The sequence below is a fragment of the Capricornis sumatraensis genome, chromosome X (assembly GCF_032405125.1).
Source record: "Capricornis sumatraensis isolate serow.1 chromosome X, serow.2, whole genome shotgun sequence".
NCBI lineage: Eukaryota > Metazoa > Chordata > Mammalia > Artiodactyla > Bovidae > Capricornis > Capricornis sumatraensis.
Genome location: NC_091092.1, coordinates 119,526,133 through 119,538,151, shown reverse-complemented (window position 1 = coordinate 119,538,151; position 12,019 = coordinate 119,526,133). Strand labels below are relative to the sequence as shown.

Below are 12,019 nucleotides of genomic sequence, written 5' to 3'. Positions count from 1 at the left end.
ACTGCAGCATGCCAGGCTTCCCTGTCCATCACCAATTCCCAGAGCTTGCCCAAACTCATGTCCATTGAGTAGGTGATGCTGTCCAACCATTTCATCCTCTGCCCTTCCCTTCTCTTCCTGCCTTCAATCTTTCCCAGCATGGGGTCTTTTCCAACGAGTCAGTTCTTCACGTCAGGTCTCCAAAGTACTGGAGCTTCAGCTTCAGCATCAGTCCTTCCAGTGCATATTCAGGACTGATATCCTTTAGAGTTGACTGGTTAGATCTCCTTGCAGTCCAAGGGACTCTCTCGTATCTTGCTCAGGAGGAACAAGATTGCAAGAGGAACTGGTGGACGTGGAATACATCTCTCTCCACGGACACATCAGGAATACATCTTCAGAATAGAAGTGCATGCAGAAAAGCAGCTGAGAGTGGACAGGAGTACATGACCAGCAGAAAAGTATTTACAGACCCATGCATAACTCAAGGTCAAGCCCTGAGGCTTTAGAGTGGGTCCACTGGTTCCAAGATCCTAGACTACCAGAGAACTAACCCTAGGATATCAAATAGTGAGAACTGACACAAAGGAAACCACTGGAATACAAGACCCGGCATCACCAAACCACTGATAGCCCCTGTGCAGGATGCCTCACCTAAACCACAAAGAAAAGAAAAATACAAACCTGATCATCAGCAGACAGAATTACCACCTACTCAGCCTTGCCCATCAGAAGAAAAAACGGACAAAGAAACAAAAACGCAGCACAAATCTCACCCTATAAGAAGCTTACACAAACCACTGGAACAACCTTAGAGGGCAGAACCAAAAAAGAAGAAAGAATTCAACCTTGAAGCCTGGGGAAAGGAGACCTCAAACACAATAATTAAAATAATAATAATAATGGAAAAGGCAGAGAAATACTGCACAAATGAAAGAACAAACCAGAAACACAGAAGTCCAAATAAATGAAGAGGAAACAGGCAAACTACCTGAAAGTTAATTCATTGCTAAAGGGAATGCAGTGATACTGATACTTTCCAAACTGTCTGGGAAATTCTTTTAAGCTACATATAGTCTTATCCTATGATCTAACAAATGAACATTAAGGTATTTACTCAAAAGAGCCAAATCCTTAAGCCCATCCAAAAACCTTCAACCAAATTTTTATAGAAGAATAAGTCATAGCTGCCAAAAACCAAAATCACCAAAGATAACCTTCAGTAGATGAGTGGGGAAACAAACTATGGTAAGCTTCATGGAATGCCATTCAGTCCTGGAAGAAAACATTTCAAAGCATAAAAACATATAGAGACAATTCAATGTATATTGACTAGCAGAAGAAGCCAGTATAAAAAGCTTACATACTGTATGATTCCGTCAATGTTACATTCTGGAAAATGCAAATCTTTAGAAAGAGTAAAACGTTCAGTAGTTGTCATGGGTTCCAAGTGAGGTTTTGAGGGATGAACAGATGGAGCATGGGAGATCCATAGGGCATTCACACTCCTCTGCACGACACTGTGTTGGCTGAGTTGATAATATCATGCATCTGTCAAACACTAAAGAACTGTAAAACACAGAAGTAAAATGTATTGTAAACAATGGACAATAGGTAATAATGAGATATTGACATTCGTGGGTCAGTTGTAAAAAACGAACTTATATCCATTGATCCAATACAAGATGTTAATAATAGAAGATACCAAGTGGAGGAAGAGAGTGGCTGTATGAGACCTCTCTATACTATCTGCTGAATTTTCTCCAAACTTAAATCTGTTCTTTCAGAAAAGAAATACAAAGGGCAACAAAAATATAAACACATGAAAAGAGGAGCTACATCGCTCATCATGAAAGAAATGCAGATCAAAATTACAATGAGGTGTCGCCTCATACAGGTCAGAATTTGTACAAGCAGTAAATGCTGGGGAGAGTTTAGAGAAAAGGTGGGAATGGAAATTGATATAGCCACTATGGAGAACACTAGGGAGGTTCCTTTAAAAACTAGGATTAAAACTACCATATGTCCCAGCAATAGAAATACTGGGCATATACACCGAGAAAAGAAGAATTGAAAAGACACGTGTATCCAATGTTCATTGCAGCACTACTTCCAATAGACAGGGCATGGAAGCAAAGTAGACTTCAACTGACAGATGACTGGATAGGGAAGTTGTGGTAGCCACATAGAATGGAACATCAGTCATAAAAAGGAGCAAATTTAAGTCACTTGTAGTGAGGTGGATGCACCTAGAGCCTGTTTACAGAGCGAAGAAAGTTAGAAACAGAAAAGCAATGTACATTAACGCATATACATGGAAAGTAGGAACGCTACTCACGAACCTATCTGAAGGGCAGGAATAGTGACATGGATGTGGAGAATGGACCTGTGGACACAGCAAGGGAAGCCGTGGGTAGGACGAACTGAGAGCGTGGCACTGACAAATATAGAGTCCCATGTGTCCAAAAGATAGCTGGCGGGGAACTGCTATATAATACAGGGAGCTCAGCCTGGTGCTGTGTGCCAGCCTAGAGGGGTGAGATGAGGGTGTGGGAAGAAGTCTCATCAGGCAGGAGGACTATGTATACGTAATGCTGATGCATCCTGTTGTATAGCAGAAACAACACAACATTACAAAGCAAGTATCTTTTGATAAAACAACTTTTTAAAAGTCTACTAATTTAAAACTAGAAAAAAAATATAAGAACACATAGCCAGTACAGAGTTACACGCACCAATGCAAAATGAATAAAAGTCAGCAATAATGAAAAGCAAACTATCATGGTAAGAATTTGATCCTCGAATTGAAATTCTTAAGAAACGGGCACAGAAAATATTGACACATATAAGTAACTTCAGAAACCTGGCATAAAAAAGATCAACACAGCAAAATCAAGCGACCGGTCTGGAAGAATTGACAATACTCAGACCATGTAATAGAAAACACACCATAAACAAAAGCAACAATATGAAAAATGTAGCTACAAAGAAACCTTAGAAAAATGCATGCAGTCTACACGAAGGCAACAAGAAGAATTTCCTGAGTGCCTTAGGAAAAAGGAAATCTCAAACAGAATAGTATGGTATGTGTATTCATGAGGACACATTCTAAGACTGTCGATTTTCCTTAAATCCTTTACAGATTTAGTACCACATCCAGAGTAGCTGACACCACAATCACACGTGGGCGGCTGTTTCCTGTACCCAGAACAAACCATGGAAAACTTATACAAGGAATAAGGACAACTAGCAGCAAAAGCAAGAACACAAAAGAAATAATCCCTGAGGAACAATAAGTCTCCACTGAACTTGACCCTATGAGTGCCCAGGTTGGGGAGTACTCTGAGGCTGACACAGGTGTGTCGGCCACAGAGGAAACAGACAACAGGATCAGCTGGAAAAGGCTTTAAACTGGAGTGGTTGGTTCTTCCACTGGTCCATGGGACCATGAGCCTCTACTGCTTCACTGAAGGAACCTGAGGCAGCATCTCAGAGCCCCATCCCAGGATCATAGGGCACCAAAGTTTGGGGTGGACATGGCAGTATGGCCCAGAGGTCATGCAATAACCAGCACAAGCTTTGTTAGTGGATGACAACTGGCCCTTGTAAATGGTCAGCTTAAGAGACTGTCACACATGGAAAAAAGAGGAAAGCTTGTATCACCATAATTGTACAAAAGGACAGAAATTCATCTCAGAACTTTCGAGCAATGCCCCTGCACTCGGCTAAGAGCCGACAGTGAGAACCATCAGGCTAAGGAGCCCCTTCACTTTCTCTGCTGGGATTGTGTGGAGCATGGTTGGGGACAGGGGTGGTTTTATACCAGAAAGGGAAGGGTTTCCAGGCTCCACCTGCAGTCAACATGAAGATCCTGAGTGAGATGTGAGGGATTCCACACCACAGAAGGCATTCTCCCATCCTTCCCTCTCACTTACCTTACCTGCAGCAGCCATTTCCAGGAAGCCTTAGGCAGAAGCAATCAGATGAGATGCCAGTGTGCTTCTCACCAGGAGTCTGGGGATTTGACATCTTCCAGGCGAGGCCTTGGCTCTCAAGTCAGCAGACAGCACATAAGGCAGCATTACGGTCAGGGGAAGACAGGGATAGTGGACAGAGAACATCACTCAGCACACAAGAAGGAGCCCCAGAGTGCCCTCACTGTCTGTCTCAGCAGCTCCAGGAAGGCTGTCAGGCTCAGGCTCCCAAATTCTTCCTGCTTGGTTTACTGAGAGAAGTGAGAGGCAAGGAGTGAGGCCAGTTGACTGAGATCAGCAGAGACATCCGAGAACCCACTATGAGTCAAAGAAGGGACCACATCCCCCCTCTTGCCGGAAACTCCCCCAGAACCCCGCCCACCCAGGCTGTGCCCCTGCTGTCCTCCTGGAGCCCAGAAGCACGATAGGAAGTGACGGCCCCCTATCCACGATGGGGTGTGATGCCATCTTTGAGAGGACTGCTATCTTTGAGAGCTGCTGTAGCTGTGCCCAGAGGGAGGAGTCCGAGGTCTCATCAGGGGTCCAAGTCGGAGGTGACATGAGCTACAAGTGCACTGGATAGTTACAAAGATACGCCCTGGCACTCCCAACACATTTTTCCATCCGAAAAGTGGGGACTTCACAGTCCCCTGGCAACCCGCACCTGCTCTAGGCCTGTAGGCTCGGGCCTGGCTTTTAGGTGCAATGTCCATCGTCTACGAACGCAGGTTCTCGGGACATAACCTGGGTCCAGGGGTGGTGGATCTGGGTGCGGGGTTGGTGGACCCTGGCTCTGTTCGGTGGGAGGGAAGTCCGGGATTCTGTGGAGTGAAGGAGGGACCCATGGGGTGACTGAGTGTCTCAACACACCAGATTGGCGGCCACCCCTAAGCCCTCACCCAGCATGACTTGGCCGGAGAGCAACCAGTCAGCATCTGGGCAGTTCTAAAGGCTGAGGGGCTCCCTGACTACGATCGCCAACACAGGACACTCGGGGAAGAAGGGACCTCGTTCCTAAGGGCTGGCAGCCGGTCAGCAGAGGGAGGATGTCAGGGCTCGGGAGGATTCAGGGTAATGACCATCCTCCCCATCACAAGGCCGACTCAGGACCCTCCCCTGTAGCCAGCACTTCCTCCCAGCCAAACATGGGGATGGTTTGGTGGTCTGTCTGGGGAGGTTGCAGCTTGGTTGTGAAGGGGCAGCCTGGAGACAGCAGAAGGGCGGGTCCCGGCTCCCTCCATTGGGGGCCTGAACATTCCCTCCTCTCATTGTCTGAGGTGACAGGGAAGGTGGCACCGTCAACTTCAAAGCAAGAGAGGGAACAAGGTGGGTGGCTTTGGGGGTGGGGGGGGATAAGAGGGAGTCTTGCCCCAGTTTTCATCATGACTCTGAAATGTGAACTGAAAGGACCTGCCTCCCCAGCCAGCCCCGACAGGGCTCCCTCTAACGCCCAGGCAGGGCTGTCTGGCTGTGCCCCAGCAATCACTCTCACTTCTTACTCAGCAGTCTCAAGGGAGGGGCTCACCAGGAGAACACGAGACTTGTGGGTCCTAGAGCACTGGCCTCAAGGATCCCCTCAGAGGCGGCTTGGGTTCAAGCCAGGGAGGAATCTCCTCACTGAAGTTGCTCACAACATCTGCTTGTCCTTCCTCTAGGGGCCCTCCTGGCCTGCCACCCTGCCCGTATGTGCCTGTGATCCATAACCAGTGTCACCATGCCTTGGAGGCACAAGAACAAGTACTATGTCCGTGTGAAATTCCACCAGGTCCAGGGGGACACTCAGAGACCCCAGGAGGCCCAGACCACTGCTGCTGCAGCCCCCAAAGAGGAGCGCCCCTCCTCCTCTTCGTCTGTCCCTCAGGCTTCTCCCCTGAGCTCCCCTGCTACTGGGGATCACTAGGAGCTTCTGGGAGCCATGGCCCCTAGCTCTCCTGATGCAGGGCCTTCCTGTGCAGGATCTGATGAAGGTGCCCAGGGCCCAGGGGAGGAAAGTGCAGGTGCCTCCCAGGCAGCCCCTGCCACTCAGAGCACTCGCAAAGATCCTCTGACCAGGAAGGCCAGCATGCTGGTGGAGTTCCTGCTGGAGAAGGACACCAAGAAGGAGCCAATCTCGCAGCACACCCTGCTGAAGGTCGTTGGCAGGAAGTATAGGCAGCACTTCCTTGAGATCCTCAGGAGAGCCTCTAAGCACATGGAGCTGGTCTTTGGCCTGAAGCTGACGGTAGTCGGCCGTAGCATGATCATCTACGCTCTCATCTACAAGCTCAACCTCGGCGGCGATGAAGGTCTGAGTGAGGGGGGTGGTCTGCCCAAGTCCGGTTTCCTCATGGTGCTCCTGGGCATTATCTTCAGGAAGAGTAACCACGCCCCCGGGGAGGATGTCTGGGAATTCCTCAGTGTGTTGGGGGTCTATACTGGGAGGAGTCACTGGATCTTTGGGGAGCCCAGAAGGTTCCTCACCAAAGATCTGGTGCAGAAGAAGTACCTGAAGTACCGACAGGTGCCCAATAGCGATCCTCTGCACTACGAGTTCCTGTGGGGCCTGAGAGCTTGTGTTGAGACCAGTAAGATGAAGGTGTTGGAGGTGCTGGCCAAGATCCACGATACTGTCCCGACTTCCTTCCCAGACCTCTATGACGAGGCTCTGAGAGATCAGGCGGAGAGAGCAGGGCTAAGAGGCACGGCCAGGGCTCCAACAATGGCTGAAGCCAGTGCCCCTTCCAGGGCCAAGTCCTACAGCTCCTCCCACATCTAGGGAGGGAGGCCCTGACACTTTCTTCCCTTTTGTGTTGGAACAGAGCTGTCAAGCTCCTAAACAGTAGAGAGTAGTAGGGTGGTGGGAACAAAACTTGTATGTTCTTTATAGTTTTATGGAGTAAGGGAGTTTAGGTACAACTCATTTTTAAAAATATATATCTTTTTTCCTTTATCCATAGGAGAAATATCTAGTGAAAGTTGATTTAAAGTAGATTAAGGAGATGAGGGAGGAGTTTAGTATTTTCAAATGTTAATTACTTTTCATAAAGTTTATTGTGCCTCAGAATACAAATGTATTAATCATATAAATCACATTGTTTGCTGTTTTAAAGTTTTGAAAGCCACAGGTTGGGTATATGTAAAACACACTGAACATACTGAATATGTTGTTCACCATCTACACAAGGTGAGATGACAATGGAATAGAATTTTCTCAAAGAGTAGTGAAGCTCCTAGATAGTGCAGGTTAGTAGGGGTCGAGCAAACCAAGTTTAGATCTCTATTTTCTTCCTGATTTAAACTAGTAACTTCTGCATATTATTTATTTCATTTTTATTGAATATTTTTACTTCTAACAGATTCTTTTTCTTCAGAATATTGACTTGTAATGATATTCCAGTTTTCTTTATTGCTGTTTTAGCATTTTTAAAGTTACAGTTTTGGTAGATGTAAAAGAAATTCATGAACCATCTGTATGTCTTTATGGTCTGGAAGTAGGTAATATGTTGCTGAAAGAGAGTTTCATGGCAATGTGAAACGTGACCACAGATAATATTGAGAAGCCAAAAAACAAGCAAATATAAAGGAAAAAGCTTTTAATTTGTAGTTTGCCTTATTTCCTCTAACCCTTTTTTTTTGTAAAATATGATATCTCTTGCCTTAATTTAGCTCATTTAAGAGTATTTATTTCTTTTGTCCCAGTGCACTGCGTAGTCTCTGCTATCTACTGGATAAAAAACCTCAGATAGGAAGATGGTATTTTGGAGATGCATAATAATCATAACTTGCATTAAAATAAAGACCAGTGTTTCTTAATCAGCATGACTCTGCTTTATATGTAGTACATGCATTCCAGCATTCATGCAGGACAGGATTTAGCAGACTCCACTTATAGATGGACAACTTGCAATTGTCTCAAGTTCACAAGACTGGTAAAGTGACCTATATCAGACAAGTCCCCTGATGTGCACTAGTTCAGAGTCCTTCCCTTTCTTTGCAAGAGCAAGAACTGAGGAAACCTCTTTTCACCAGTGACATATTTGGTACCGTGACTAGGATTGCTGCCACGGTGAACTCCAGTGGTCTTGCCCAAACTGCTGGCTGGAGACCCCTGACTTTCGCTCTCTCTCTCCCATGAAAACTTGCTTGCTGTCACTCTCTGCTTTGTTCTGTTCCATGACCCACAGGGCAAGATCTGGGTCACCTCACTGTGTCATGGCTCCCCTCAATTAAGAGCTGCAAGGAGGACGCCCAGGCTGTGCATCCCCAAAGAACGCTTGGGTGGCAGTTGACACTGTCCTTAGGCCTGGTAGACACAGAATTTCCAATGGTGAAGGCTCCCACTGAGGCCAAGACTTTTCTCCTCTCATCTTTGTCATTTCCTCTATGGCTCTATCCACTCTGATGTGAGAAGTTTAACTGAGAAGACTGCATGATGTTCAAATTAAGACCGAATAAATAAGCAGGGACTTGATTGGGTGAGTTTCTTCTCTGTAAGTCCTCGAGTCCAATTCCCTCCCTAAACATTCTTAATCCGAGTGTGTTTCCAGGACCAGAACGGCATTAGGGGCCAAAACTGGGGGACTCTGCATCCTTCTCTAGATTTTTGGCCTACCTCACCACTCCCTGACCTTACACTGTGGAAGATTCCCTCCCTTCTTGGGGGTCTCAAGCAGATTTTATCAATCCCAGGGCAGAGGCAGTAAGCGAGCACCTTTCTCAGCAGGCTTAGGACTCTCTGCCTAGGAGACAGTCCACTTCTCCCAAGATCCACAATCAGGAACTTCAACCTCCCCCACTTCATAGCTCTACACCTTCCCTCATATCCTTGATTTCTCTTCTATCCTGCTCTCCAGACTTCTCAGACTGTCCTTGATCCTTGAGCCTCCTTGTTGGTTAGGTGTTGCTTCTTTCATTCTTAATGTGGTTAGTCGCTAAGTCATGTCCAACCCTTTGTGGCCCCTTGGACTGAAGCCCACCTGGATCCTCTGTCCACAGGATTTCCCAGGCAACAATATTTGAGTGGATTACCATTTCCTTCTTTAGTGTGCCTTCCCAATCCTGTGATTGAACCCACATCTCCTGCATTGCGGGTGGATTCTTAGCAAGGAGCCACTTCAGGAGTCCAAAGAGGAGCCCTCTCCAAGATCACAACGAGAATATCGTGAGGGGAACTTTTGCCCAGTATTGTTGTCACTGCCTTGTGGTACTCCAGTCCTACCTTTCAGCTCTGTGTCTTTTTCTTTTACTTCAGTGATAATGGTAAACTCTTTAGTTGGCTCAGAACCTAGGTCTCATCCCTCCCGCTCTGAAGATTTTAGGCCCTTGGATGCTGGTCATTCTTCCTCCCACTGGCTTCTGTTCCTTTTCAAGACTAACCCAAGGGGCCTCCTCAGGCTCACCAATCAGGTAGATTTCAGGTGCTCACAGGCAACCCACTGTTGACACTGGGAATGCACCAGAACAAATAACTCCCATTGGTCCCTGTCTTGTGACATCCTAACTGAAAAATGGGAGGCAAGGGCGGAAGTCCCATGCATCCAAATGTTCATGATCCTATTCCAAAATCCATGTCTAAAGAACTCTTTTTAACTCCTGTGAAAGCACTCACACCCCTTTCAAAGTGCCTCCTTCTCCACCAGGAGACCGATGTTTTCTATGATCAGCTTATTAGTCCACTTTCCCAAGAACCACAACCAGGAACTGCTACCTCCCAGTTCTGAGCGGGGCGAGGGGGTGGGCAGTCTGCCAGACCATCCTCCTCTAATGTACCATCTAGGCAGCTGGAGACCTAAGACTCCCGAAAGTCAACTCATATATTTTGCCTTTGGCATACTCAGTGATAGAGGTAGGGTTGAGGAGGCAAAAAGGATTCAGGGACAACAGCAAAAAGCATCATTACACAAAGTGACAGCTCAAACCCCTCCACTACCTTAGGGTTACTCTCCCTTAACAAAGCCAACAGCAGGGACAGAATCCAGGAAGCCTGGATCAGAGCCACTGTCTTGTGCAGAAAGGATGGATCTTCGTACAGCCAGGAGGGTGACTGGAAGGTCGAATGCTCCCTGTTTGGGAAAAGTCCACCAGTACCCTACCCGACAGATGTACAAATGAGAGGGCCTCCAGAAGCATGACCACAGTCTCTCCAGTCCTATAGGAGACTCGAGGCTGCCAAACCAAGCAGGCCAAGGGAACCGAAGACTGATGAAGCCTGGGAACCTCTGTGGCTCCCAAAGGATACCTGGTCATTTCCCCAGAGGAGCCTCAGGTAACCCTTGATGTGGCAGGGAAGACAGTTATTTTATATGGGGGCAGCTACCTGGTGCTGATTTGCCTTGGCCCTTGGCCCTCCAATCCTCCGTGATGATGAGGATGGAAGGAAGGTCCCAGACCAAGTGACCTGCCCCTCCCCTCAAGTCCTTGCTAGGAAAGTTTACCTTTGATCATCAGTTTCTGATCATGTATGACCACCCCCTCCTCTTGTTGGGAAGAAATTTGCTCACTAAATTCCAGGCAAGAGTCCAGGCTGGAGACCCTCATGGAGAAGACACCCAGCAAGAGAAACGATTACTCTTAGCTGGGGGAGCCTGCCTCCATATTACAGGGACAGAATAGCATAGGATACAGGTAGCTGTCCCAAGTGACTCGGTGGAAAAGTGTGAATCTGCAGTGTGGGAGACAAAGGTTCAATCCCTGGGTGTGGAACATCCCCTGGAGGAGGAAACGGCTACCCATTCCAGGATTCCTGCCTGGAGAATCCCACGGATAGAGAGCCTGGAGTGCTGAAGTTCATGGGCTTGCAGAGTCAGACATGAATGAGGGCCTGAGCACAGACAGACAGAGAGACGGGTAGCTGCAGAAGTTTAGTAGGGGCCTAGAGATAGAGAAACCTAGGGACCTTTGGGAGACCAGTATAAGTTACTGATCGCTCAAGAAATGTATCAGAAAGTCGTGAAAGGTAGCAGGCTTGCTTAAATATAAAGCTGTAAATGAAACATGACAGATGCTCCAGTCCCATATGTAAAAGAGGAATGTCACCAACTTTCTACTGATTTGAAGAACCATTATGATAATGCGAGCTTGACCTCATAGGGTCAGACACTCTCCTGCCCCAAACGAAGTGGGAGTGAGTTATGTAAGCCTGACCTCTATTCAAAGAAGGCAGTCTTTCCCCCTCGTTCACTTTCCTTTGATTATAAAATGCAGCCCACTTAATCCTCAGGGCAGAGCTCCATTACCTGCCTGCTTGCATTTCTTACAAGCGTCCTATATTAATCCATCTATTTCTTGTCTAACACTTTGCCTTTCTGAATTCCTTCTGTGCTGAGACACAAAGAACCTAAGCCTCAGTAAGTCTAGGCACTAGGTGAGAGATTCTAATTAAAAGACCATGCTTCAGGTCCCAAACAGGATTTTGGCTGGATTCAAGTCCCGGCCAGGTGGGTTTCAGTCCCAGCCATGTGGGCTCAAGTCCCAGCCTGAGGTAAATATTTTCAAACAGAGGAGGTCTCCATGCCACCCTGTCCAAATTTTTCAACTTTGGCCTATTAAACTGGTTCACAGTGCTAGAACTAAAGTCACTTTCTTCTGCATTTCTGTGCACCTAGTCTCCCAGTATCTTTCCCTTTGTGTGTACAAATCCAGACACTGTATGCCACAAATGCCTCCACTTTGTGTGCTTATAAAATTCAAACTGATGGTGCCTGCAGGGTTGGGATGGAAAAAAAAATGGTCTAAAAATTATCTGGCTACCTTTAGAAAGGGGGCTTCCCTGGTGGCTCAGAGAGTAAAGAATCTACCTGCAATGAAGGACACCCAGGTTTGATCCCTGGGTTGGGAAGGGCCCCTGGAGAAGGGAAAGGCAACCCATTCTACTATTCTTGCCTCAGAAATCCTATGAACAGTGGTGCCTGGCCTGCTACAGTCAATGTTGTTGCAAAGAATCAGACAGGACTCAACAACAAGCTCCTAACACCTCTTCTCCTTCACCACTTCTTCTTGTGTTTCTCCCATTTTCTCACATTTCGGGAGAGGTCTTGTTGATGGCTGACAGAAGGGAATCCTTCCTGCCCTACAGCTTCTAAAGTTTT

The 12,019-nt window shown here is 47.0% G+C and overlaps 1 protein-coding gene across 1 annotated transcript; it reads left to right on the top strand.

Moving 5' to 3' along the window:
* Positions 1-5,868: 5,868 nt before the first annotated feature.
* On the top strand, positions 5,869-6,708 carry LOC138071915 (melanoma-associated antigen B18-like). The gene has a single exon (XM_068963290.1). It carries the CDS (start codon positions 5,869-5,871, stop codon positions 6,706-6,708), a length of 840 nt encoding a protein of 279 aa, XP_068819391.1.
* The last annotated feature ends 5,311 nt before the right edge of the window (positions 6,709-12,019 follow it).